The 23,532-nt window shown below is 35.8% G+C and overlaps 1 protein-coding gene across 1 annotated transcript in view; it reads right to left on the bottom strand.

The window, feature by feature from the left end:
- Positions 1-23,532, bottom strand: part of LOC144436346 (contactin-4-like) — a 42,504-nt gene that overhangs the window by 13,264 nt on the left and 5,708 nt on the right. Inside the window, exons 2-9 of the mRNA XM_078125123.1 lie at positions 16,187-16,268; positions 7,750-8,055; positions 6,587-6,682; positions 3,973-4,194; positions 3,442-3,538; positions 2,785-2,993; positions 2,092-2,388; positions 910-1,200 (exon numbers count right to left, since the gene is read on the bottom strand). Of these exons, the coding sequence (XP_077981249.1) occupies positions 910-1,200; positions 2,092-2,388; positions 2,785-2,993; positions 3,442-3,538; positions 3,973-4,194; positions 6,587-6,682; positions 7,750-8,055; positions 16,187-16,250 (1,582 nt within the window). The 5' untranslated portion in view covers positions 16,251-16,268. The remainder of the gene's footprint in view (positions 1-909; positions 1,201-2,091; positions 2,389-2,784; positions 2,994-3,441; positions 3,539-3,972; positions 4,195-6,586; positions 6,683-7,749; positions 8,056-16,186; positions 16,269-23,532) is intronic.

Here is a 23,532-nt window from a genome sequence, read left to right on the forward strand (position 1 = left end):
TACACCCCTGGTCATTCTACTTCAATATGACACGCATTTCTATAATTGATTCAGTGGTGCTTGATCTGACACCACATTTTTTCACCATTTTTTTTCTGAACTTCAGCTTACACAAGTATATTCAAGTGATTCTCTCATACATATTATCATTCGACCAGAAAATACTTGTAATATGAAATTCAATGAATGTATGTCCCTACAACAAGTGACAGGGCCCCACACCCTTATTATATCATATATACTGTGTCTGACCACATCATTAAAATGTAACGAAACATCATTAAAATGTAACGAAACATCAGTAGATTGTAACAAAACATCAGTAAACTGTAACAAAACATCAGTAAAATGTAACGAAACATCAGTTAAATGTAATGAAGTATCAGTTAAATGTAATGAAATAGGAAACAAAATGATCTCAACATTGAAGTCAATGGGTACAATTTCACATCTAGCAGAGGATTCAACCCTGCAGCATTATTCACTGCAACATACATGTCAATACTATTCTTCATAAAATAGCTATGATCAACATGACCTTTGACAAACACATTATCATAGCATTTTAATATTTGTAGTGTTGTAGGGTTCCTGTATCTTGTAACATTCCATCTAAATCCTAAATCTGACTGTATTACATTGTATGGTATTCTACATACCATTGCTGACTTTACAACCCCATATAAAATTCACACCGACATTTATAACATTGTCAACTTTGTCAATTATGTAAAGCCAAGGTGCGGTATCATGGCTTTAGGTAATTGTACAAGTGTACCATAATTACCAAAAATCATTTGATATACCGGTAGTCAAAAAATTGTCTATGTTCTCAATAACCTAGCCTATATACTTGTACTCACCCACATACTATCTATCTTACAGTCCCAAAATATGCCCAGTACTCACCTCGAATTAAAAGATAACCTTGGCTCCGTGCATCTCCCAGGTAGTTTTCAGCAATACATGTATACTTGCCACCATCACTATTCTGTACGTTGTTTATCTTGAGATGACCATTCTCTAGGATTTCATAGTGTGAACTAGCTGTGATTTCAACATCCTTACCCCTGACGGTGTGTAACCATCGGAATGTTGGTTTTGGTGCAGCTTCAGGGTTGCACTCAATGATGACGTCACCATTCTTTGGAGCTGGCTGATTCTGAGCCAATGGTTCCTTGTCAAAGGAAGGTGCCAAAGCTGTAAAAGTAAACAGTATTGAGTTAAAACCCCAATATCTGAATCCCATGTTCTTGGATTACTACTGTCTTATCAGTCAAGCTATAGGGACTAAACAGGGTTGTTTTGTTTGTTTGTTCTGGAGCAACTTTTTAAATAGTTCTACCACACAACAATTTTTCTGACTCAAATTTATATTGAAATCATTTAAACAGTTCCACAGTAACAAATAGTGGAATCGAGTAAAATTGCAGTTCCACAGTAACAAATAGTGGAATTGGAGTAAAATTGCAGTTCCACAGTAACGAATAGTGGAATCGAGTAAAATTGCAGTTCCACAGTAACAAATAGTGGAATTGGAGTAAAATTGCAAAGTATATCCACTATCACTCATTTATGTAATCTACTAAATACAACAACAAGACTTTTTATTTATGTTTTTTTTTCTAGTTTGCTGACAGTTTGTTTTTCACAGTGATAACATAACCACCTTATAATAAATCAAGTTGAGATTCAGTGTTTACACTATCCTGATTACGGTGTTGATAATGATTATATCCACATAACCAAGTCAGCAATATCACTGTCACCCAATTGTGTAATCTACAACATAAGACAACTGTAATAATTTGTGTCTTTATTACTTTGCCAATAGTTTGAGAACCACCTTATAAACCAAGTTGAGATTCCATGTTTCCACTTTGTTGACAACAGGGTGATTATGTCCACACAACCAAGTCACCTGCTATCACCCACCTGTGTAATGTACCACATGCAGAACAATAGTTTGTGGCCATCTTAGTTTGCTGATAACTCATTTTCCTTAGTTAATAGAGGAAATTCACCATAATGGATTTGAGACTGCAGGACAACAGGTAGTGTAGACAACATCAAATTTTTGTGTAAACTTACCAAGGACTTTCAACTGTCCGGTTGAGTAGATGGCTCTTTCTTTATTCAGCAGATTATTGTAAGCTTTGCATTGATACATAGCACTATCTGACTCATCTTCTGCCTCTACTAGGTTGATGATGTTCAATCGTTTAAAATTGTTAGTAAAACTGTGTCTGGGTCTGTTTGTCAGTTGTTCTCCGTTACGATACCATGTATATTTCAATGGTTCAGTCCCCTCAGCTTCACATTCAAACACAGCGCTGCCCTGGATATCAGCTTCAATGTCTTGCAGTTGTTTCACCCATCGTGGTGGAGCTGTGTTAATACACACAACAAAATAGTCCCCAAATTATACAATTGCAGAGTTATCATCTTTTTTTTTGCATTATACTCTTTCACAAAAATGTAAGAAGTTTGTGGTTGTCTGCAATCAACGGGTCAAAATGAACAACTTTGTGATGCTATTGCATGTCTACTTGTCATAAAACTTCAATGTACAAACAGCAAAGAAGATATACTATAATGATATGCATTTATCATGTATGTATATCCACAGCACTGTATTGCTATGGATACAAATTTGTTTTAATTTTCATCAAGCTATAATTCATACATTTGATGAAATTTGGTCACAGGAACATTGTTTTAGTATTTAGCCAAGGTATAAATCTTATCTCTGGGTTAATGAGATTTGGAGATGGTTGTCTTTACCTCTGACATCAATGGTACCAGTAGAACTAGCCCTGGATGGGTTTCCACCTCCACTAGGCGTACTTTCAGCCGTACATTCATAGTTGCCTGCATCCTCCAACTGGATATTACGAATCAACAAAATTTGGTTCCTGTTGTCATACACAGCTGATGTTGGAATGCTTTTACCCACTGGTGCAATACGTCGCCACGACAACCTGGGTACAGGACTGTGAGGATACAGAAACATGAATTAGGATCAGTAGGTTACCATGACAACCGAGTAACAGGACTGTGAGGTAACAGAATTGTGATCAATAGGTTGCCATGACAACTGAGTAACAGGACTGCGAAGATACAGAATAATGAATAGGGATTAAAAGGTCGCCATGACAACCTGGGTACAGGGCTGTGTCCTTGGTTGAATGAAGACAAATATTGGGTAATAATATCTAAATGTACACCACTATTCATATAGTTAACTAAGCTAGAGGGAATCTGGTCAATTTGAAGTATAGTTTTATTGAACATTTGACCACAATTGTGGTGAGAATTTTACAACAACCTTGAAAAGTCAACTAGATATCCCATCACCACTACCACCAACACCACTTCCTCCAAACAAAACAGAAGTTAATAGGCACCACAATGTAGAAAGATCATGACTGACTGACTGACCTGCCCTTAAAGAAACATTCCAGGGTGACATCATCTCCCTCGAGGACAACTTGATCTTGAACAGAATGGAATACCGCTGGCTGCACATATCCACTTACTAAAGCAATATAAAAGGATATCATTTATAGATGTTGAACATTTCATAAATATGAGAAAAACAAACAGAAAAAAATTATCAGCAGTATTTATGGCATGAGACTACTCAGTAACCTGTAAACAGTACAGTTCATTACATACATACTCCAAGTCAAAATTTTACACTGTATGTCTTTTGATCTGTCTATACGTCAGTCTGTTTGTCTGCTTGCCTGCATATGTGTGTGTGTCTGTCTATGGCTGATTGTCTGTCTGTCTGTCTGTCTGTATGTGTGTGTGTGTGTGTGTGTGTGTATGTATGTATGTATGTATGGCTGTGTCTGTCAGCATAGCTGCCTGTCTGTCTGTCTGTCCCCTTTATGATTACAACTATGGGAAAGGTATTGAGATCACATGCATAAAGAAACATGACAGAATTGTCCTCCAACAACTTACATGTATTGGTATTGACAGAGAGACTAACTGCTGGACTATAGCGGAGATCTTGGCCAGCTCCTGAATTGGGATTGAGTATGTTCTTGACAACACAGTGGTAATTCCCAGCATCTGATTGTTCAACTTTAGCAAAGTACAGATTTCCATTGTTGGCCACCATTACGCGTTCATTCTCACGCACAAAGTTGGTAGATACGTCTTTATACCAATAGATTTCAAGTCCTGTAGACAAAAATATGTCTCTGGTTATTCATCAATCATACCCATGTGATTTAAACTGTAAAACACCATACCAGGGACAATGAATGGAACTGTTACAAACAGGGATAACTGAGTTGGAATAAGAACACTTGGTACAGCATGTTGTTGGAAGGATAGGGACAAATGTTAAAGCTAGACAGGAATATTGTCTGCAAAACTGTTTTGACAACACTTTTTTTCCCATTCATATTCCTAACTGGAACCGAGACAGACTTTAAAAGGCCCATGTGGAATTATTATGATATTTCAGTGAGGAATATAATTTTCTGGCACAGCTATAGGAAAAGTTCATTCTTCAGCAAATGAACAACCTTATTTATTGCATAACAGACTCAAAATTTAAAAAAAATGTTTAAAAGTGTAAATTGACTTGCAATAACAGGATTTAAACTATGAAATAAAACTGGAGTTAAATTCTCCCAAGATTGCTAGATTTTAGGAGGAAATTGTGTATCAAAAGAAACATATTTTGATATCCTTCAATTTCATATTTTGAAATCAGAAATGGAAGATTCACACAATTAATTGAAATATATCATGGAGATTTCCAATCTGACTAAAATCCAATGTAGATGTCGGCCAATCGTTCATTGCTATATTACGTCAGAGGCAATCAGGACGAAAACGTAAACATTGTACCACGAAGGTGAATTCAGGCAAAATAACGAAGGTAAACTAGCACTGAACGATTAGCCGACATCTACATCGGATTTTAATCAGAATGGGAGATTTTGAGACTGCTACCAGTCAGATGATTAGTTCAGTGCAGACTGTGACATTACATGCCTATGTACAGATCAAATTTATTTGTCATGTGACATCATGACCCAAGATGACCTTTGACCTAGGCAACTCAACTGAGAAGCCTCACCTGATAGTGCTGACCATTCCCTTATCACCTAATACATACATCATGCAATTCATCCTCCTTTATTAGTGTCAACATAAACATTTACAGTAAAAAATCAAACCATTTTACACAAATTCCGACCAACACAAAGTGTCCCTATAAAATACTCAATAACTTAAACTTGGTTACATATCACAAGATTTAGGGTTAAAGAATATTATACAGTAATAAAACATGTTTGAAACGTACAGCATGCCTTTCAAAGTCCATTGATTCAGAATATTAGTCAACTACCTGTATCACATTTTATAAAACGAAACATGATGAATACATGTTCATACTATAACTTTTTACACTTGCATTGAAGATACTAAAATAAAGAATCATTGGAGCAGTGATATAAAAGGCAGGGTACTGCTGATTCAACATGTTTTACGTACAGAACAAGGAATTCACATCATCCAAATACTGTGTCATCTTTTATTAGTAATTGTAACTACTTTTTTTACGAAGTCAACACATATAGTTTGCCAAATCAAATGAAGTAGCAATTTATGCCAAAAAATACTTTCTACATCAGCTGTAAGTTAGAAACTTAATTGACTTGGTGAGTTTCGAACAAGATGACAAAGTTGTTTGGATTGAAAAGTTACCATCACATAGACACATTGATTAGTTGATACCCTCTGACAACTTGGCATCAGAGCTTGTCAAACTATTCAAAGATGGGTTAGGGTTAGGGTTAGGGTTTTTGACAAGCTCTGATATCTCACCAACCAACCAAACCCAACCAATCCCATCATGACAATTGGCAAGAGCCAACCAAATATTTGGCCATATTTTCAGAATTGCTCACCTCCTGCTACAGTTATACATTGGGTTGACCACGACAAAATTATACATATAAAAAAAATAAAACAAACAAACAAAAAATAAACAGAGACAAACAAGAGGGATAACATTAAAACATGTGACAGTGGTAGAGCAAGCACTAGCGAGCATACACACATGACTCAGAATACTGTAATTTAAACCGGAAACATTTTCACTAAAGACTTTTTTTGCTTATTTCACTGGAAAGATATGAATGCCAAAATGTTTCCACATAGTTTTATGATTTATGTTCACTATTGTAGATCACTTTGGAGCAAAGTTTGAAAGAATTACATTGCGCACATACACAATGAATGGCTTGACAGACAGATTGGACACACTTGCATTACTATTTATACCTATCTGGTGTTACAAATTCACCATTTAAATTTTTTTTTTGAAATATGCCATTCCACACATTCAGTTTTTCTTTCCAACACACACACACACACACACACACACACACACACACACACACACACACACACACACACACACACATACACACACACACACACATGATATAATTCAATGTTTTTCTGCCTAAATTGTACATATTATGATTCAACAATTGATCACCAGGCAAGTCATAGTTTTACATTTAAATATTACCAACAGTCGTGGTCTTACCTGGATATGCTGATGGTGGTTTACATTCCAACATAAAACCAAGGTTTTCAGTTGCAGTTCGAGGTGCTTGGGCTTGTGTTGAAAATGGGTCTAAAACTATAATGAAAAGAAGAAATGATCTCAACCTACGAAGTAAAGAATTGTTTTTTTTCTGAAAAAAAATATGATTTTATATGGTGTTGACAGCAACTATCTGCCATCAATAACTAATTTTACTATATTTCAAAGGTTTGGTTTGTTAAAAGGATGGATATAATAGTGTGAGCAAACTTCCGAAAAAACAGCTAAAAGAAGTTTGCTGTCTAGTTAGAGCGCCCTCTATCAGTCAGTCAGTTGTATTAGACTGAGACTGGTCAGTTTCTTTGATGAGGGGGAGATTCAAGTCAAGAAAATATTTACATATCATCAATTTCAAATACATACTTTCATATCATTGATTTGTACCAAGAAATTAAAGAGTTTATTTTCAAGACTTGTGTTTTGTTACAGTGTCGTATATATCTGCAATGAATAAGTACAAAACAGTGTAATATTTCCTGACTATTTCTATACCCCAGTGGGATTTTCACAATTACCAAAATTCCAGCCATTCTGTACATAGAGAGAACAAGATGTGGTCTGTATAAGGTCCGCCGTGATGGGGAACCCTTACACATCAGTCAAACTCTCTCACATCGGGAGAGAAGGCTGGAGAGGGCAGAGAGACACGAAGATGGTGTTCCAGATTTGGCCAAGTCAGGGTTAAAATTGGTCATGGCCACTGTTTGTATAGCAATGCACGAAGCCATCAGAAAATGTGTAGAAAAGAAATCTGAATTTTTATAATAGCATTACAATAATGATAGACGTAGTTTGATTACTGGTAGAACAGTACTGTAAGAATTACATGGAAAGGAAAGGTATGTAACTTCATGTCTGTTATCTTTCTGCTACAATACTCAACTATTCCGGTCCTAACTTCTGACACAGAACAACTCACGAACAGTGCCCCTTATGGCCAAACCATGAAATCTTTTACCTCTCTCATAACCAGAATATGGTATATCAAAATATCAGTACAAACGTTTAGGACTAGCAAGTGAAAGTGAAGTTATCTGTGTCACATACACTTCCATCTATACTTTGGTAGAAGAAGTCACAACACCATCTAGATTGATACTTACATCCAAAGTCAAGACTAGCAACTCGACTGATGACAATACCAAACTCATTCTCAGCATAACATTGATAGTTGCCTTTGTCGACGTTAGATGTTGGCTCTGTAATGGTAAGTATTCCTTCCATCAACGTTAACCTGGTATCATCCAGGATATTAATGAGACGTCCATCTTTGTACCAAGAGTAGGTTGGTCTCGGGTAACCGTCGGCTTCACACTCTAAATATGCACTCTGCACTATGGAATCTTGATCAAAAATGGTGTCTTCTGGTTCTCGTGTTATATGTGGTCCCCTTGGAGTCTCGTCAACATCTGAAAATGAAAAAAACAAGAAGACAACTTAGCAAAACTCTGGAGACAGTTCGGGATTATTCTAAAAAGAATCTATATATAACATCACCCTTTATCTAAAAATAATTTCCTAACTCATCATTCAATGATTTCATTGTCTACATTCCTGTTACCACTCAATGTAAATACTAACAATGAATGTACACAATGATGAGTCTTTCAGTCTAAACTTTACATGAACACTAAAATAAACAGCGCCCTCTTGCAGATGTACATGGGTTAAACCTAGATAACAATGAAGACACAGTGCACTTACTACTATATACAATTTAGCAATAATCTAAAAATAAACACTACCATCATACAAATACTATTGTATGGATATATTTCATCTATTATGTCAGTTTCATACAACAAATGGATGTACATTTACAGGGTTCTTCATTCAAACTAAAACATTACAGAAAGTCTTTCACGGTTTGACTTTGGTGTCATTTTGTTTATCTCTAAGTGTCAAACAATACACAAAGCTCTGACACTGATGTCATTTGTTGTACCTAGGCCATCATAAAGTTCTTGTTTTAACATATGCTACAGTTTGTATATACCTTGGTCCCATTATCATACATGCCTGTCTGGGTGATTTAAAAAAAAAATATTTTGGCCCAAAGTGGAATATATTGTACAAGCTTAGCCTGTACAATGTACTGCCTACAACCGTATAAACTAAGTACAATCCCCAAAACTTATCTTTTGACATTAAATCCAATGCTACAAACTTCTAAAAGATATGGAAAACTTACTCTATTCACCATTTTTTAGCAGAGATTACACGAAGCACTTCAAATATGATATTGAATAGTCAGACTGTTTATCATCAATATTAGAGTCACGACTTGAATTACAAAGTGTTGTCTCTCACTCCACATATTGATTTTCTGGCACGCTATATTTACAAATATCCACAATCTAACATTGAATTTATTGAAGTCATTTATTGACGTATTTTTTTAATGAATAATACCTTAGATTCACAACATTCTGACAATATATATATAAAATATCAAGCTGATATAGAATACTGCATCTATCGACTCATATTCCCTTGGAATATATCGTACAGCTAGTAGGTGGTATCAGGTCATGTTTTTTTGTTGCTGGCATAGTTCCAGAACTAACATACAAGAAGCTGTGAGTTGCAAATATAAGTCAACTCTCTCTCTCTATCAGGACAGCTCTGTGGTATCCATGGTGACAACCAGGCTACTGATGACCCCTGACCCTACCAGCATGGCGTCTTCACTCTATCAGCTGACCTAATTTGCATTTTGCTATGAAATAATCTAGATCTACATCAAATTGTCTAAATAATTTGAAACATTATAAATATTCCAAATGAAATTTGAAATAGTAGATATTATTTTCATACAGTGATTGAAGAATAATTTCTAATAAACAAATTTTCAACTACAATGTGTGCAAAATTACCATCTATCTGAAATAATGTAATAATAATATAACATACAGGGTTCGTACACTTAAAGCAAAACAAAATTCCAGGACTTTCCAGGGGTTTTTCGTCAGTTTTCCAGGGGTATTCATATTGATTTTGGCCATTTTCCAGGGGTGTTGACACTAAAGTATATTTTTTGAATGACATCTAATTGTCTGATGTGGACGAGAAAAATCAAGAACAGTTCCCATATGTCACAAAACATTTTAAAGACAATCGACACTATGCAAGATATTGGTTTCAAAACCACGTTTACACGCTAAGATTAACGGAGAAACCTCTGTCCTACCCCCTAAGTAGCCGTTTCGTCAAGCTGGTGCATTGATCGTGTAAGATTGAGTCGCAGCATTCGTCAGTCTAATTCAGACATATCCAGAAAAATAAATCAAAAACTAAAGTTTGTCCTCGTTATTGTATGGTTTGATGTTACTAGATTTATAAGTCACCTAAAATAATTTTTTTCTTCCAAATTTTGAATAAAAACGTCATTTACGTAACGAAATTTCGAGCTATGAATAACTAAATACATTCATCGCTTGCGTCTCGATGTTTATGTACCGATGCCACGAGTTGCGGAACATCGCGATTTCAACTCAAATTTGACCATTGACGAATGTTACTGTACCGACAACATAAAACAGTAGTTATTCTTTTAGAACATGTAACACAAATACCCATTTATCGACAAAATAAAAGTCACAACCCGGAAATTCAACTGCACTTCCCTAGGCCCTAGCCCTAGCTTGTAGTATCAGTCGACTCGTGCGCCGAACTTGTAACAATTTCTAATCGAGGTTGATGATGCTTTGATACTCGCTACAGTGTTACGATAATCTTGTTAACAGACTTACTGTACATGTTACCCCGGCCGGGACTGTTACAATATCATGTCCCTGAAATGACGACTGGGAGATGTACGGAGTAGCAATATATGCAAGATCGAAAGAAACAGTGCGGCGCCCATTCAACTAATACGCACGGTCTGTGGGGCAAAGTGTCTCGTGGAACGATCGCTTGACTGTCTGGGTTCAATCGGCGTGAATTTTAATTCATCACCCAGCGTGGCGAATGACTTTGAAAATATTTTCGCGATTTCACATTTACGAGATTCAGAATCATATGAATGGGTGGCTCGAGCACGGACATGACGATCGTCAATATTAATCGATCGATTGAACATGATCATTTTCCAGGGTTTTCCAGGGGTAGGGCGCATTTTTCCAGGGTTTTCCAGGGTTTTCCAGGGAGGGTTTGAAATTCCAGGGTTTTCCAGGGTTTTCCAGGACCGTGCGAACCCTGAACATAATATGATTCCCTTTCCTCTCAATATCGGGAAATCGTCTTTATATTCTATTTAAATCTCAAAGCACAGTATGTTACATTTTGTACTCCTGTCTAGACCTACAGGTTATAGCTAGACAGACATCACATTATCATCACCTTTACAATTGTTGTTATTCAATCCGAGATACTCAAGGTCAAGGTACACAAGGTAACAACACAATATATCAACTGAAATCAATAAGTTAACATCTGAAGGATACATTTATGTGTTTTATGATTTTAAAGAAAACGGAAGGTCTCTGTATTCAAATATTCCAGAATCACTATTCACAGGAAGAGAATTACAGAAATCTGATTACCTACCAGTATTGAATTCAATGTGTAGAATTGTCGTGTTCAATTCTGTGTACTGCAAGTCAAGCTTTGTTACAACACAATAATCTGTCTATTCTGATTTCAATGTGGTTTACTTTTTATTATACAAACTACACATATATTCTAAATTACAAGTTATTTAATAATACTGATGTTCTTTTATAATTGTGTCTGTGAAACAAGATATGACTAGTATAAATTGTAAGCAAACCCAACCCTGAAACTACAACATATCCAAAGCAATTCTCTATTTTGACTAAAATAACCTATACCATGATTAACTATAAACTAAGAGATAAAACATAGTAGACAGTATGTTATGATTGAAACAATAGACAATAGGACAATTCTACAGGATGACAGATGTATGGGCAGATTATTTACAACTCAGTGTGAGTGCTGGACTGTTGTATACAGCATGGCGCAAATGGGGAAGGGTGCACAGTGTGTGCGGAATGGTTGTCCACAGCACGGCCCTAATGGGGAAGGGTGCACAGTGTGTATACACTGACGTCTACAATAATGCCAAGGAGGAGGATGTCAGTATGTGCTAAACTGCCAAATACCGGTACACTGGTACCTGGGATACCAGGGGAGGGGGTGTCAATGTGTGCAGAACTGCTGTATAACTGTAACACTAACAGTATACAGTACATGTGGCCAACAGAGGGTGGAGGTGTATGTGTGCAGAACTTCTGTATACAATGATACATAGGGTGTCACAGGGATCCAATGGGGGGGGGGGGCAGGGTCACTGTCAGGTGAGGTAATCGGCAATAACACATCTCGAAGTAGGTATGTGTGTGTATGTGGGGGGGGGTAGTCAGTGACCGTTCTCTGGCTCTGGACATTTATACGCAAACACTGTCATCATTCAACCCTTATTTCTACTATCATAGTTCACATCTAATATACAACACATGTCTAACATAAAACACCCAGTAAATGGTTTGTTTACCCTACCAGATATCAATGATATCTCACCAATAGTACATTACTGCCATTTATATGTCACTTAATCAGTGTGTCTGAAGTACTACAGATAAGTTTATCAATATTATCACCAATCCTCCCTACATCTATCTCCAAATCACACCAATATGAAAACCATATACATTTATGTACAAATCCAATATTGTGTTTTCAATCATCCAAGAACAACAACAAATACTCTTTAATTTACTGATGTGTGATAGATTATTTTCAAAACAAAGAGTACACACAAAGACAAATTATTTAGTCTCCCATATTAAACTAAGTGTGCAGAATGACCTGAATGGATGAGATGGACCAGATTAGGTCAAATTCATTGTTGACAGGACATATATCATACCATGTACTGTTTTGGTGCATCAAGCTGTTACAATGTCAATAGAAATAGAGTGTATTGTCTAGATCCAGGTCATACATTGTTCACTATAGACAGGCTAATGACAAAATGATAAAATATTGGGGTACAGCAGATGTTTAGTTTTGTTGCTGACTGACATAAAACTTAAAAGCCTTGTCCCAACCTGACAGATTCAAACTGAACGATTCAGTTTCTGTCCCCACAAGAAATCTAAGCTATAGATTTGAATTGACTAGCTCACCTTTACTTTTGTATTGGTCTAGAACTATTTTGAATCCTTCTCCATCCCACACACCCACCCACCCCCACCCCTGTTTTTTTTAACTGATTAAACTAACTCAGTTCAATCCGGTTTCAGTGCATGTTGGAACAGGACAAATGATTCTGATTCTATTTCAAACCAATTTAAAATTCCATGTACTGACACGGCTAAATCTCATATGAATATATTCAATGACAATTACATGTCATATTGGAAAAAATAGCACCAATGGCATTGTAACACAACTGTATTTGGCTGTTGCTATAGGTGTTGTCCTGTTACTAAGTATATTTGCATACATTTCTGGAACCTTTATTAACTTGCCTACCCTTCCCCCCAGTTTTTCATCTTTGCAATATAAACTATCATTTACATGTAACTGTTGCTATGGGTGTGGTCCTGTTGCTAGGCATATCTGTAATCACTTACCTACCCATCCGTTATCTTTGTAATATATTTATGCATCATTTCACTGTTGCTAAGGGCATGGTCATGGTTGATAGGGCCAATTGTGTCAAAATGTTTTCAACAATAACTGCAGAATAACACCGTCAGAAACATCCCTACCAAGTTTCAACCCCATTCACCACACAGTTTCAAGATATAAGTTTTTTTTACTTAATTTGCATATCATTGATGGGATCATCATGTTGTGAATACAGCTTCATCGACACATGCCCACATGCATCTCCATTAAATTTCAGCCCAATCTGCTCAGTAATTTTGGAATTATATATTTCTAACCAAAAAGACACATTTTTGGTCTAATTTGCATATCACTAATGGGATCATGTCATGAACAATTCATAATCTCAACACCCCTAAGAATGCTCCCATCAAATTTCAGACCAATCTGCCAAGTAGTTGAATTGGTACTACAAGTCAATTATGTATACATTTTGGTAGTCTACTGACTATCAATGGCTTCCAAACTGGGGAGAGAGATTTGAGATTTGACACATGGATAGCCTCTAGACTGACATTTTGGTATCAGTAAACACCGGAAGTTTTAACCTACAAAGTATGAAGTATCGCTACAGGAAAGGACTCGTAATATCAAATATTTGGCTCCTTTAGAGTGAACAAATCTGACAGCCATCACCATACTAACTATTCATCATATTTTACACAGAATGTGTGACATGCAAATATAAATTACAGAGCTAAAATTATTTACACTGGATTTATACCATCTGTATTTGCTTTTAAATTATCAAAACACATTTCAACCAACAATTACATAAAGCATAAATCTAATTGAAACATTTTTAGGTTTAATTTATTTCTCACATTTCAATATGTATATCAAAAAAGAAATTCGTTGCAAGTGTTAATTTGCCCTCAGATATTACACTCTAGCACCAAATAATGGTTTTTTTTATTAGTAATATTGAGTTCGGAGCCAGTGAATTTTAATATACAATGGAAAAGATGTATTTTCACCCTGAAGGTAGAGATATCGTACATTATATTATACCAGTATATTGATGGTGGAAATCGAGGGATCTGATTGGTCTAGACATCGAACTAGCGCGTCTAAAACAAGTGATAATGCACTGCTGGTACGATAATGCACTGCTGGCACGCGTCCAAATTTTGTTCGTCTACGAGCGTTGAGTTGTAGTCCGCCGTGATACTGATAGTGAACTCTTCGAATTGTCAGAGGAGGATTTTCTCTCAATGAGACAATATTTTATGAGAAATTATGAAGGAAATTTCGAAAGCAACCCAGTCATCGCGTATTTGTTCAAATCATCGCCTACTACATGTACTAAGGTCAAGGTGCTAGGCATGCACGAGATCGGTCCCAGCCTCGGCGCGGCACGGCTAGCTGGAGTGGAAACATTGGTGAGCTGTCCTGTCCTGTCATAAAAATGAAGCAAGTGAAAGAGGTTACACTGGCCGACTTACCATTAATCTAAATAGAAATTTGTCTGGGATCCCGTCCTAAATCTGCTGAGGTAACTTCCAGTAATATAAATACATTGTAAATATCAACCTGTCTATCACTTCACCGAGTCACGAATTCGGCCGGGAGCGATCGAAGCGAGTCACGAATTCGGCCGGGTGCGATCGAATAAACCACTTCAAGTTTATACCTTGAGTCAAACAGGTTGTTTATTCATCACTGTGCACTTTTAATGAGCCGATCAATGTACAGATTATCCCTAGAAACGACGAGCAGATAAAATAAATCCAGTTGCTGCACGACGTTCACATTATTGAGGCCAAGATCAGCTGTCTTGAAAAGCAGCGTTATTGTTATGCAAATTAGACACAGAGGCGCATACTATGAAACGCGAAAACGTTAGTTCTTATCTTGTTTCCGATATTATCAATATACTAGTATAATATAATAGCGATAAACCACCCCCTGGGGAAGGTATACCATCCCCAGGGGGTGGTTTATTGCTTAAATATAAACTAAAAGAAATACTTTATCATGAGGCATTGACTTTGGCAGTGTATTATTAATGAATCTAAAGCAACAGTAACTATAACAACAACTATAATTGAAAGAAAGTGTTTATGTTGGCTTTGTATTTTCTATCACTTCTGTAGATTGATAAAAATCGCACAGACATGAGTATCAATGTTTGATATAGTGTGGTATGAATTACAGACACATGAGAAACACAAGACACCATTATCATACAGAGGACGCCAAGGGAAACATAATATTAGATGAAATCAGAAAATGATGAGATGAAATGTTAACAGTTGTAAACTACTGGAGCAGTGACTCAAGACATCATTATCTCACAAAGGGGGCTCCACGGGAAACATAATATTAGATGTAATGTTAACAGGTCTATACTAAAGGAGCAGTAACTCAACAACACAGCTCATAAAAATTAAATATTTTATACAGTTACCATGGAAATACACAGTAGACATACAAAACATTATATTTAGAATGATGAATTGTCGACAGTGCTATGCTACTGGAGCAGTAACTCAATTCTGTGACTCCTAAATTAAATGTTACCATGGAAATAACAGACACACAAAACAAAATAACGTGAAATGTCAACAGGTCTATACTGTAGCAGTATGTCAGCTTAATAACACCTTAAGTATGCTGTAACATTATCCTGGAAATATTACATTATGTTTACAAAACATAATTTACATTCGAGGGAAATCGTGAAATTCTGACTTCTCACATATCATGGTTCCTATAAGTATGCTCCTGTAGCAGTATGGCAGCTCAACGACACTTTAAATATATGTTATAACGTTACCATAGCAATACAAAATAGACTAACAAAACATAATTTAGATTTTTAAATTTTAACAGGGAAATTTTTGAAAAATTGACTATCTACACATCATATGGACTAATTATGTAATTTAATATTCTTACCAGCAAGGCAGGCAATGACAGATGTCAAAACTACTGCAATCTTTACCCATGCCATTTTGACCATATACAGGTTCTTGTCAACCTGAAAAGGAAGGAAACACATATCAAATATTAATAATGTTGATAGAGTAGTAAGTAACACAAACGTACATGAAGAAATAGACTGACCCTAACATATTCAATAAATGATGCATTTACATACATAGACTAAAAATAGACCAAGGTCTATCTGTGCCACAAATACATCAGTTATGACCCTACCACTATTTCTGGTAAATTAAAGCATTCTAAATTCGAAAGCTTAGGGAGAAATTGTTTTCAATCTTTTAAGCTGACAGATATAATTGAAGTCACTTAAGGGGGCCTTGTCACCACACTCCAGACTTGTTTACCAACATAATACAAAAACCTGATACATTTTTCCACGCTCAGTAAAGGAAAATATTGGGAATATGACATTAGAATGGAGAAAAATATTTGGGAATTTGACATCAAAATAAAGGAAAATATTGGGAATAATCTAATAACATATGCATATTTTAAAACTATACAATTTCAAGAATCTCTATATTGAATATTTTACTAAGTTTCAGTATTCACTATACAGGTAATGGTATGTTATTTACAAGCACACATAATGAGATAATTCTTGGGGCATTCAGACTTACCCTCTTAAAAATTGCTAGCTAGGACTCAGAATTTATAGTAGTAGTCCAGGACACATAAACTACTGAACATCATATCTAGACTACCAAATTAATAGTAGATCAGGACACATTGACTACTAAACACTGTCCTAGACTACCAAGTTTATAAGGCAGTGGTAGGCTATTAGACCAATGGAAATCAACAGAAAATTATAACTGAAATAGTTGACTTGGCTAAATCTGACTGGCAGTAGTCCAGGACTATAGACTACTGAACATCTGATCACTATCTCTTGATTTTCAAATATACAAAGCAGCCAGTTTCACCACTGGAAATCAACAGAAAAATGTAGCTGAAATAGTTGACGTGGCCATTAAAATCTGAACAAATTGCTACAAGTCCTGTTTGTCCACAGATTAAATATATTGGATACACTGTGCAATGACTTTTTCTCATTTTAAACATTATATAGATATCTAAAATACTTTGTGAAATGCAAACTTAACTAGTTATATATTAACTGCCACTCATCACTTAGTTGATGCAACATTCTAATCACACATTAACAGTTACTGACAGATGATGATGAGTAACAATTAACAACGCAAAACAGTAAGATGTATCTTTACAAATAAATTCAAACTTTGTACTGCCCCAAAATACTTGGATAAATCCTAGCTTTCGACGCAAGTCTTCAGGTCTAACTCAGGGATGTGAGGTCAAGCATTGTTGCAATCAGAACATTAGAACCATCGCTAAACAGAGACGCGGGCCGATACACTTTATCACCTGTCTGGGACAATATTCTGAGGGCACATATGCGTAACCAATGTGTGACTTCACATCCCTGAAGAAGAGACCTGGGGAGTCAGTATCTTGGTGAAGTACAAAGTTTTAATTTATTTGTAACTATGCACCTGCACAGACGAGTCTTCATCATAATAGCAACATGTATCATTAGTGTATACTAGCCTCATATATGTAACACAGACAGACAAACAAAAACATGTACAGACCAAAACGCAACACAAACGACAGGATTTCTTTGGAAGTCATACATCAGATCATTACATCCACATTTGCTTGTTCAGCAATTCAATTTCAAACCAGTTTTACCCCTCAGGCGTCTAGGTCACTTTGATGTGCCACTGAAACACAACAATTTCTGGTGACACAGCAACATTTGACGTTATCCGATCACTTACTGATGACAAATGTGCCCTCTGGGCACTACTCACGCAAAACAATTTCTTGTGATCCACCATAATAATAAGGTGTTCCCCTTTCCCTTACTTGTGAAACCCCATTTTTATCATTTTGACCGACATCAAAAATATATGTCGATGGAATACTGGTATAAAACATAAAAATGACACAATGTTCTACATACACGTTGGTAAAACCTATTCACTGATGACTGACAAGAGTATTGTTGCCACCCAATTATTTATGTACAAGAAACATGTCATGTTAACCCTGCATATCACACTATACTACTATGTACTAGCAGCTTGGTTCATGTAGAGTTCAGTGACGGAGCTGAAATTACATTTTCTAATTTAGTTTTTGACTTCAAAGATGTCGGCGCTTACAGGGCTATCTAATAAAGTACTTGATACACACCACTGCTAGCGTCACCAGTATCAAATGATTTCTTTCAAAAGGTCATCGTCTTGTCGTCTAAGGAAGAACAACAGTCTCTGCCTTTTAACATCGACTCTATCAATTCTTCTGTCTGCATAAATAGGTTTAATAGTTAATGTGATATTTCACTAAATTTCTTCTAGGAATTAGGATAAATATTTGCTACACCTGTAGGACACATGGATATTTCTACTTAACAGTTACACGAACGCCAAACCCTGTGTACCATAGTTGTCATGCAGTCTGACATTGCTATTATATTAATCTGGCATTAGATTCACAATAATACTGGTGTACACTACAGTGACTTTCACAATGTATTTTATGATCATAGCGATATCCCATAATTACCAGTAAACCAAACACAAACCTACATGTATATCGGTACAACAGCCCTTTTATGAATTTCTCAACTTTGTAGGGAACATACAATCCATTTCATCCTTTGTACACACATAGGATTAAAGCATTCACATTGCAACCTCTACCCTACCAGGTCCCCAAATTTTACAGCTACGTTGACTGAGGCACAATCGTGGTTCAAATCTTGCACAAAAAATTGAGTCATTAGAAACAAATGGCAGCAGCAAGACTAAAGCCAACAATGTGCAGATTCTAAGCCTGCCATTCTAACTATTCTGATTTTGTTTGTTACGTACAACTTACATGTGACTTACATCTAGAGGTTTCAGCCTGCCATTCTAGCCACTCCGATTTTGATTGTTACGACTTACAAGTGACATACCTCTAAGGAAATTCTGTATAATCAAACTGTTAATATCAAAAATATCTTTCATTCAAAAAATAGCACACACAAAAGCTACCTAATGAAAAGTTGTTACATAGCACAGGTCATGAAATGTTTAAAACCATACCTTCAACTGAGCTGCATTGGCAATTGACAAGTCACCCCTACAAATTTACTAACAATGAACTCTTACAAATAAAAAGTCTGATGTCAAAGACATCCTTATATATAAGGGTGAGGTTTTTTTTTTTTTGTTTCTCATCTCCAATGGAATAGTCAGGCGGGTCGGGCGGGCGAAATAAAAAAAAAAGGGGGGCAAGAAAAAAAAATGTATTTTTTCAGTTCTATTCTCTGTCCTTTCTGTCCTGTTAGTCTCTATACAACTTCATTTCTCTTCTCTTTATTGAATTCCTTGTTACAAGTCTCTTTCCTTCATTTTAGCAAGGTTGACAAGTCCGTAGAACAACTTTGTAAGAAGATGATTGAATACTTATCATCCTGATGGGTGTATATCTGTAGCCATGAACTATTGTGTGATTTTATCAGGAGTACTAATACATTCGTCCTATTAATCAAACTGGCATTGCCATCGCTAACAATGTTTTCAAGTTATCCAATTTGAACTTTAGTATGTAACTTTTTGAAACATTTACGTGATTGTCATCAGTGTGCTAGATGAATTTTCATTTATATAAACCATTACTTCTATGAAACATTTTTCTTCAGTGTGAACTTGTCAAAATAATCCACCAGATAACATGTAAACATTTCTAGAACTCAGAACCCCTTTGGGATTTACTGTTTAAAAGTTTAAAAGGGTTGGGTGGGTGGGTGGGTGAGAGGGGGGGGGGGGGGGGGTTAGACGGCGGTGTTCTGCCAAGGTTTCCAACAAGTGGGGACACAGGCCCCTTGGTTCCAAAAAGTGGTGTCATTTGACAGGGAGTGGGGTCAATTATTATTGTCTATGAAATATTCATATAAATTATCTCAGACCACTATAGAGATACTGTGGTCTGAGATATTCCATTACGTATAGACTATTACCTAACTACATAAAAAAATTCCATTCATAATAACAGTTCCCAGTAAGCTATTTTTTGAAAATTGTGTACAACATTACACCTTAGAAAAAGAAGGCAATTAAGATTATGTAATTTTAAGTATATATATATATATATATATATATATATATATATATATATATATATATATATATATATATATATATATATATATATATATATATATATATACTTATATATATAAATGATATATTTTTTAGAAAGATTGGACAGCCAGGTAGTCACAATTTTTAATCTGAATATCAATGAATAGCAGTGCTCAAATCTATAATTCCCTTTTTTCAGACAAGGACAAAGAACAACTTCAAAATAAGTCACAGTGAACATATGATTGAATAAAAACTTTGAGAAATCCTAAACTTGTAACCACTTGTTTCATTTTTAAAATTGTTAGTACACTGCTGTGCTTATCATTCCCTCTTCAAATTCATGACATTTTGAAGAAAAAAAATCCCTGACTTTAAAAAGTACCAAATGTGAACGAAAAACTTACAAATAATAGTCAAACAAACTTTAAAATAATTTATTTTTTATTAATTAACCGTTACTGGCTGTGTATCATGATTTGGTCCTGCTATATCAAATGACAGCATAGTTACGTACCGTAATAAAACTTGCAATGATACGGAAAGCTGACATTAGGTGTCCTTGAAACTCAGAACTTGAATCTTTAACTAAAACTATCAACGAAGTCAAAGTTGGGATGCTCTGTAAATATTACATTAATTTTTTTCTGATTTGCACAACAAGTTCGTTCTTCATGTCTGACCGGGCGCACATGCATCGGCCGTCTGTAGTGGCCATGCCAGTGATTACGCATTGATTCAGTGCCCAACATTCACATGTGTCACTAGCACTGTCAACATCATGCAACACGATCCCCTAACACAGCTTTTTCGGAATCAAAATACACATGTACTCATTTAATTTAACCCATCAACAAATGAAAATCACAACCTCTCCCATAAATTTGGTTCACGAAGGCTTCTGAGCTGTGGCATGGCAGATAGATGTTCCGGAAGCAAGTTCAGTGTTTCGCACACGTCAGTGATTAGGTCAGAGGTCACGACAGTGACAGTAGACAAAACATGTGACGAGAGACGTCCATTTCGACGTCTCATCTAATCCCTCTAATGTTTTAATTTGTAGATTAAGTTTATCAAAGTTGATCTTTTTGTGGCATTTTTTATGTTAACAATAGAACTGCGCGTTGTCACTGTATCTTATATGATGTCAACAAAACTTTCCCTTACGCAGTCAGTATACTTCTTGTGGGATTCATGTCACGTCGAGTCAGAGCCTGGCCTGGTCCGACCGTGGACTTAGATAATTTTGATGTCTGCCATAAAATGAATGCGCCAAAGCGGCGCAAGGTGGGAAAATTATTGCTTCATTTGTAATTTTAGGGGGCCAATGTCGCAAGGTCGTGGCCTCGGCAGAACTGGCCTAAGACGCCATGGGGAACCTTACAATTTTGCTGTGCTCAGGGGTCGGTCGGAAATAAAAAAACTTTTTTTTTCTGATGTCGGAGCTGCAAATTAGGGTCGGTCGGGAGATGAGAAACAGAAAAATAAAAAGGTCCGCCCTAACAGACATGTGTGTGTATGAAAGTGAAACAATGTTTAAACCAGGTACAAACAAACCAACTATTAATTGTCAGAACACACCAATGTGCAACCATGATGTGAAAATGATGTCATGCCATTGTTAGTGGTATTGACAATTTAAATGACTGTATGAATACAAAATACCATTCCCATGGTGTCATCCTATAGATAGCTGCTCTCCTTTGGGGGCAATAGTGTCTACAAAGTTCACATAGTATTCTATAGATAGTTCTTTCCCCATGTATGGGGGATAATAGTTAGTATTTGTATTTCACTAGACATAGCATACCAGTAGTTATTAGCTCACCCCATTGGTACTTTACATAACATGGTTATTACCTCACTGCATACACTACTATGTTTGTCATATCATATCTATCATTAGTATGACTTATTTTAACTATTAAACTGTCTTGGTAAATAGAAAAGTTATTCCATTCTTTTGTAACAAATCTCCTGAGAAAACATTTCCTTTCAAATACTTTATTTCTGTCACTAATACATTTTCTGTTTTTAAAGTAAATTTTTGATCCCGAAGGTAAAGGTCACCATGTTAATATAGATTTCTTTCTTCAAAATCTCACACAAAACAGAGTATTGAAACTAATTTCATTTTTGGGTTGATTTATGACAAAACTTTTAAACCACAGGTTTTGATAAGGAACTGGTGACATCAAATAGTTGGGGTTTTTTTTAAACACACTTGACAGATTACATGGATTATACATAACCACAATGTCTTAATTCAAAAGAACAAGGATGTTAGAAGTCCTTGGAGGTTCATACTTCTTCAGTAATCATCAGGTAACAACAATGTCAATGTGTACACATCCCCTGTAATTGAAATGGTCACAGAGGCAATTCAAACACAGATGACAGTACAATGTACATAAATGAAAAAGGATTACATGGTGATAGTAGATAACCAGCACCATTAGAACTGATAATGTCAAGTACCATTAATATCATATACATACAGACAAGTCTGTTAATATTGTCATCAGTCACTTGTGGTAAGTTACCTTTGTGAAATTTACAGCTACACATAGCTACCAACTTACTAACTTACATGGATTCTGATCTCCATATTGTTTTAATGGTTTCTGGTGACACCATTATACCAACTAACTTTAATACATGACTTCTGATGTCCTCATTTTTTTAATGGTTTCTAGTGATATTAAAAACTACTATAACTAACTTGTCAGAGATATGGCTGTCCATGGATTGACATACAATGTATACACAAACAGACATGGGTCATTTGTATAACCACTCCTGGACTGTAATGACCAGGGCCTAATATATTTATTATATATTTATTATGTAAAATCCCCATCAAAAGACATAAAGTATGGGTTTTTATTATCAAGTGAATAATTCAAATAATAAACAATACAACTAATAGCCGGTATAACATGATATTTTATAGGTACTGTACCATACTATGTCTAGCCCAAGATAGGAAGAATTCTGAATACTAAAAACCCCTGAATACTATAAATTCTTAGAGACTGACGTCACATCAATTCATATCATTTATGACTAATCATATCAAGTGTTCTACAGCTTCTACAGTGACGTATGATGATAAATATCACCATTTGTGCAGGAGAG

The sequence above is a fragment of the Glandiceps talaboti genome, chromosome 1, assembly GCF_964340395.1.
Source record: "Glandiceps talaboti chromosome 1, keGlaTala1.1, whole genome shotgun sequence".
NCBI lineage: Eukaryota > Metazoa > Hemichordata > Enteropneusta > Spengelidae > Glandiceps > Glandiceps talaboti.